At 41.6% G+C, this 7077-nt stretch overlaps 1 protein-coding gene across 1 annotated transcript; it reads right to left on the reverse strand.

Annotated features, from left to right (window-relative positions):
• Positions 1-1148: 1148 nt before the first annotated feature.
• SARC_12530 (hypothetical protein) lies at positions 1149-6535 on the reverse strand (the record flags this gene model as incomplete). Its single annotated transcript, XM_014293361.1, has 6 exons — positions 1149-1257; positions 2089-2208; positions 2989-3032; positions 4186-4402; positions 5458-5648; positions 6448-6535. Coding segments are annotated over 6 exons (769 nt in total), but the record flags the coding sequence as incomplete, so codon positions are not given.
• Between the last annotated feature and the right edge of the window lie 542 nt (positions 6536-7077).

Genomic DNA, 7077 nt, shown 5'->3' on the forward strand with positions numbered 1-7077 from the left:
TATATATTAAAACTGGGAAGTCACATGATTTATACTTATCTATAATACAACTGGAAAGTCACATGATATACACATATACACTGCGGGTTGCAGATGTGTGCAGATACGCAATAATACACTAAGCCAGAATACAGATATCAGAGACGTGCACGTGGGGCTCAGTGGGACATTTGACACTATGTCATGTCATGCCATGTCATGCCATGTCATGTGCTAGTACACTGCAGGCGCGCAACGGTCTAATGTGACCTCGCCCATGATGTATCTGCCTTTATAGTAGTTTAATGAACGTATCTGCAATTGTAGTTGTTTAATTAACGTATCTGCCTTTATAGTAGTTTAATAAACGTATCTGCCTTTATAGTAGTTCAATTAACGTATCTGCCTTTATAGTAGTTTAATAAACGTATCTGCCTTTAAAGTAGTTTAATGAACGTAAATGCTTTATAGTAGTTTAATTAACGTATCTGCCTTTATTTTAGTTTAATTAACGTATCTGTTTTATAGTAGTTTAATGAACGGATCCGCTTTATAGTAGTTTAATTAACGTATCTGCCTTTATCTTAGTTTAATGAACGGATCTGCTTTATATTAGTTTAATGAACGTATCTGCTTTATTGTAGTTTAATGAACGTATCTGCCTTTATAGTAGTTTAATTAACGTATCTGCCTTTATGTTAGTTTAATGAACGGATCTGCTTTATATTAGTTTAATGAACGTATCTACTTTATTGTAGTTTAATGAACGTATCTGCCTTTATAGTAGTTTAATCAACGTATATGTTTTATATAAGTTCAATTAACGTATATGCTTTATAATGGTTTAATTGACGCATGTGCTTTATAGTAGCTGAAATCAACGAATTCCAGTCCTTGTGTGGTATTTGCTTCGGTAGTGATTTAATTAACAAGTCACAGTCCGTGAAGGGCATCCAGGACGTAAGACACTGAACGATAGTGTTGGTATTTTGTTTACACAACTGGATGAATAAGGTCCCTGCCAATAACCAACATCGACCCAAAGAAACACGCCGCTGCACTACACCCTATATAATAGACACTACACCCTATATAATAGACACTCCACCCTATATAATAGACACCACGCCCTATATAATAGACACAACACCCTATATAATAGACACACACCTGTTGTGTGACGCATTCTCTCAACATGATACGCGCGTGTGCCTGCGCCAGTCGTACCATACTCTCCAACAAACGAATCGTAGTGCGTGCTGCGTTGCGTTGATCCGCCTGGTGATATAAGGACGTGAGTACACAGGGGTTTTAGGGTTTAGGTGACCAACACGCTTTCTAGGGTTTTAGGGTTTAAGGCGGTGACCAACACACAGGCGCAGAGAGGTAGTGTATGATACACCTCTGGGAATGGTTACACCACACGCGCACGGTGAGCGTGTTTGTACGCTACCGGCAGTGGGAGAGGGAATTAGAGTGCGATGGGGTTGCCTACTTTGGATGTGTATACCATGAGTCATACTACGTAGGAGAATGAGGACTATATAACTACTGGATCTAAAGGTTGAACATACATTCGTATGCGTGGGACAAAAAGTGGAATCTAACACAGAGAAGTAGGACTTTATAACTACAGCGTCTTAAGGTTGAACAAACATTTCTTAAAACCTTAAAACCGGACAACTAGTGGAACATAACACAAGGAAGTAGGACTATACAACTGCTACATCTTAAGGTTGAACATACATTCGTATACGTGGGACAAAAAGTAGAACTCAACACAGGGAAGTAGGACTATATAACAACAGCATCTAAAACGTTAGAGTCTGCGAGTTGCACAAAACATTCTATCCTATCAGTATCTTCAGATTACTCAAGTGGGCATTGATATACCAAAACCTTTTGGGTCTGCCACATTGTTTTCTAAAACCCTAAAAACCTAAAACCCCTAAACCCTAAAAACTTACGCCTGCATCAATGTACACAAAGGTCATTATAAGACTCTCAACACGTGGTAGCCGTTGTTGGTTCGTACGCATATAGTGCACATAAGCTGCTACCCAAGCTTATCACGTACTGTACGCGTTAACTTTTGGCAGGGACAATCACCTGACGCTGTATCTGGTAGTAGGCTATCAGGATGGTTTCTGCCTCGCGTGATATCTTGGGATGCAGTGACTTGGCCATCGCCACGTATATCTGCAGCTTTTCAAGGCTCCAAATCGGCTCCTTCATATATATATATATATAACAATAGTTAGCACCACCAACAATAACCAACACCACCCATTGTGTACAGCTTCATGTCATATGTCCCTCTCGAGCGAATTAGCTCGTGTCTGATTGGTGGAGCTCAGGTTGCAGTGATTTAATACGATACGAAACCTTAAACCCTAGATGGTATCTACAGCGGCATGCCACCAGCACACCCTGCCAGTACGGCATTGTCGTGGTGGGATGTACCCAGAGTTCAGGCCCAGCAATATTTACTCATCAATAGTGTGCGTGTTCTATATACTGTCTTGTGACTGTGTGTTGCGTGTCTGTTTGTCCATGACGCACACATCGCCTATCGAGTTGCAGCAGCAGAGTGTATACTGGTAGCGAGTGTGTTTCTGGTGTGTGCCTGTGTGTGCACATGTGATGTAGTCTGTGTGTGCAGGTGATGGGTGTGGTACTAGTGTCTCGGGGGTGTGAGTGTTTCTTTGCTGGCATCAAGACTTGGGACTAGAAGGACAGGGAAAAGGACGCAATGGAATGTGGACTAGAGCATCCAATTCGGTACAACAGGCAACACAACTCATATATGAACATTATGAGGGCAGCCAAAGACGCTATAGTTCAAATGCACACAATTAAGCAATGCAGCCAAAGGCTTCTCACGGACTACTCAGAGGTAGGTATAAACTACTCAAAGGAAGGTATAAACTACTCAGAGGTAGGTATAAGCTACTCAGAGGTAGGTATATACTACTCAGAGGTAGGTATAAGCAAGCGATCTCCACACACCTGCGGCAAATCCTCGTCTTGCGATTCATCTGCCATGTCTCGACCTGAGGTCAACAACGACAATACACATGGATGTATTTTAGAACAACCTCAACACAATGCTAAGGTAATCTTTTTAAGCACAACCAATATGGATCGCACATTTAGAGACCAGATATACAACCCCCGCTCGCGACCTCTGACATATACGTATACAAAAAAAAGCAACGGAAAACGAATAATCGTCAGTATCATCCACTGACTAAGTCATGTATGTATGTACGTGCATGCGTGCTGGGTGTGATACATAAACATATACAAAAAAAAGCAACGGAAAACGAATAATCGTCCGTATCATCCACTGCTAAGTCATGTATGTATGCACGTGCATTGTGCTAGGTGAGATACATAAACGTATACATAAAAAAGCAACGGAAAACGAATAATCGTCCGTATCATCCACTGGCTAAGTCATGTATCTAAGCACGTGCATGTGTGCTGGGTGAGATACATAAACGTATACATAAAAAAGCAACGGAAAACGAATAATTGTCCGTTTCATCCACTGGCTAAGTCATGTATGTATGCGCGTGCATGTGTGCTGGGAGAGGTACATATGTAGCTGTACACACGCGGATACCACAGCAACTGGAATAGGTTGGGTATACGATCGCAGCACTCAAGTGCAAGACCATGCTATGCTGCAGTAAAGAATACAAGTAACCACACAAATAGGAAGAATAAGCGCAACTGGAGGCCTAGTTACCTACTGAACCCAACGCACAAACAGTTAACTACGAAAAGCGTAAATTGTTCCATCTGAAGAGAAGCGAATCCGCTCTGAGCTCAATATCCCAAAGAATATATCAGCAGAGACAAGTGGCAGGCCGGCAACGTTTAAAACTGTCCTACAGATCCTATCCCGGATTAGCCTATTACGAAGACACTTGGTTGTATGTATACGTATACGTATACGTATACGTATATATATATATATATATATATATATCCATGTGTATACGTATATATATAAATATATATATATGTATATATATATATATATAAGTATGTTTATACGTATATATATATATATATGTATATATATAAATATATATGTGTGTGTGTATACGTGTATATATACAGGATTATGTTGTGTATATGTGTATACGTATGCGCATAGGTATGTGTACACGTGTATGCGTAAGCGGCCTCACTCACCGATATTCATCATGCCCTCGAGTATGTGCGACGACACATAGTCATCCCATTCGCGGTTGGGGCTGTCCAGCAGCACCAGCACTATATCAAACCGACTCAACAACGGAGAGGCTATTGCTGTGTTTGTAGTCAGGTCTTGGCTGTCGTCGTACGGACCTTTGGGGTTGCACGCAGCCAGCACTGTAGCGCGTGTGTTCAGCTTACACACCATCCCGGCCTGTTGTGGTGGGTGTGTGAGAAGGACGGGATGTGCACGCTCTGAGTTCGAGGTGATATCGTACAAGGAACATAGACTATGAAGGCAGGTGTGTCGTTTGTTGTATATATTCTATAGTAAGCTATTCGTATGTCGTTTGTTGTGTATATTTCATAGTAAGCTATTCGTATGTCATTTGTTGTATATATTTCATAGGAGCTGTTCGTATTCGCCTGGTGGCATTTGTGGGATTTACGGTTCAGGGTTTAGAGATTTGTTTGCAAGGTGCCGGCAATGACAATAGAGCCGTCACAAGCATAGTCGCTCGCATCCCAGCTTTGTATTCAACGCTCGATCGCACAAACACTTAGATACAAAATCTGATAATGCAGCAGATGCTGATTGAAAGCACTTGCGCATACATGCGCACATCTGCCCCCCCCCCCCGAACTAAGTACCTCTTATTCTCTAGTTCCGGGGGTTGTTTTTTTGGGAGCGCTGGCACATTTTAACAACTGGTCACTACGACAGGTACTGGCTACCACACACACCTACCACACTTGGCATGCCACACATGTGTGCACCCCTCACACTATAGGTCTGTCGCTGCACAAATGTACGTTTATAGCATTTCTGGCCCTCTCGCACAAACTGACACTCTTCGTCGATATTGCAGACACCAAAGGCTTAATAACGATGGCACACCTACGACTCATATGCATACGTTTGCCAAGCTGAACGTTTTCTATTCCATAGTCTTGTTTGTACTCGACCTATCAGCCTCGCGCAAACTGGAAAAATCGTCGATCAACAAATAGTGATACAGAGATAACAATCTGTATAACGATATAAGAATGTTAAAGATCATATAAGAGTTTTGAGAATATATAACACTATATATAACACTATACACACACACACACACTCACACACACACACATATATATATACATATATATATATATACTTATACATCAATATATATATATATATATATATATATATGTATATATATATATATATATATATATATATATATATCTTACTCCACATCCATTCCAGCCACCAATGCCTACCTTTGCCACACTGATCGTCTGCTGTTCCATAGCCTCGTGTATAGTCGCTCTATCGGCCTCGCGCACGCTGGCAAACTCGTCGATGCAACAGATACCCCCATCCGCAAGCACAAGCGCACCCGCCTCTAGCGACCACTCAGCTCCATCCTTCACGGCCGCCACAGTCAACCCTGCACTAGTGGTACCAGCGCCTGCGATGCGTGCATAAGTTATGGTAAACGTTAGGATTGGGAGAAGATATATAATGATGCGTGTATAGGTTATGGTTAACGTTAGGATTGGGAGAAGATATCGGATGATGCGTATATAGGTGATGGTAAACGTTAGGATTGGGAGAAGATATAGAATGATGCGTGTATAGGTTATGGTTAACGTTAGGATTGGGAGAAGATATCGGATGATGCGTATATCGGTTATGGTAAACGTTAGGATTGGGAGAAGATATCGGATGATGCGTATATGCACTGGTGTGGTGATGGATGGGCAGTCTAATATGAGAATGAAACACACTAGGCGAGGTGAGATGCGATTTAATATTGGTCACTCATAGGTGATCCGTGGAATGACTCTGAGTGAACGTTCCGTGGTAGTGTCTCCAGGTTGGTGTTTAGCGATGTGTTGTTTGTGTGTGCACGCAAACTGCAAAGTTGCCAGGATGAGCTTTGCATTCGTGGCTTCAACGACTATTGTGAGATCGTCAGTGCTACACACACACACATATATATATACTAATATACAAACATATATATATATATACGCAAATACATATATACATACATACATACATACATACATACAGACATACATACATACATACACACACACACACACACACACACACCTATATATATATGTATAATCACAATTACAATTACATATCTATATATACTTTCATACATTAACATGCGCATCGTATGTCATAGAACTACGATAAGGCAGCAATCCTGGTATGTAGCTAAAAACAAACGCACCACACCACTACGGTTATACCTGTGGTCACTATAGAACGGGGTACGAGTTTGGAGCAGTACTTAAGGAACTGAGACTTTCCTGTCCCCGGATCACCCACCAGCAACATATGCGACTGCCCTCTGATGTGCATACCAGACGGTGATGTGCGCGTTACCCCTCCTGGTAGCGTATGGAAAGGTACTGAATACGCCTGAGATACGTTGGGGTATATCTAGGGTATCTAGGGTTTAGGGTTTACTAGGTTATGATGGGGTTTTTTTTGTTGTGTAGTGGGTTGCTCTGTTGTTTAGGTGGGCAGGTGTCTGGATTGATAGGTTGATGCGAATGCAGTTAGGGCCATGTGATTAGCATATCGCTTGTCGATGAATTAAAAATTGTAAAACGTATGCGCAGAACCAATATAAGTATCACAGCCCATCTGCATATAAATAGGGAGTCATTGCACTGTTTGTATAGGTTATATACTATACACCTGAGCCGTGTGTGTGAATAAGTAAGGAATCGCAGGTGCATGCATACTCACCACTCGCGATGTGCGCTGAATGGCGTCGAAACTAAGCCGACGAATCAACTCTGTATAAACGTGCTAGACTACTAGTAGCGGACCAAAACTATATATGTAAACACACACACACATCAATCAACATA

This window comes from Sphaeroforma arctica, assembly GCF_001186125.1.
Source record: "Sphaeroforma arctica JP610 unplaced genomic scaffold supercont1.2372, whole genome shotgun sequence".
In the NCBI taxonomy this organism is placed as follows: domain Eukaryota; class Ichthyosporea; order Ichthyophonida; genus Sphaeroforma; species Sphaeroforma arctica.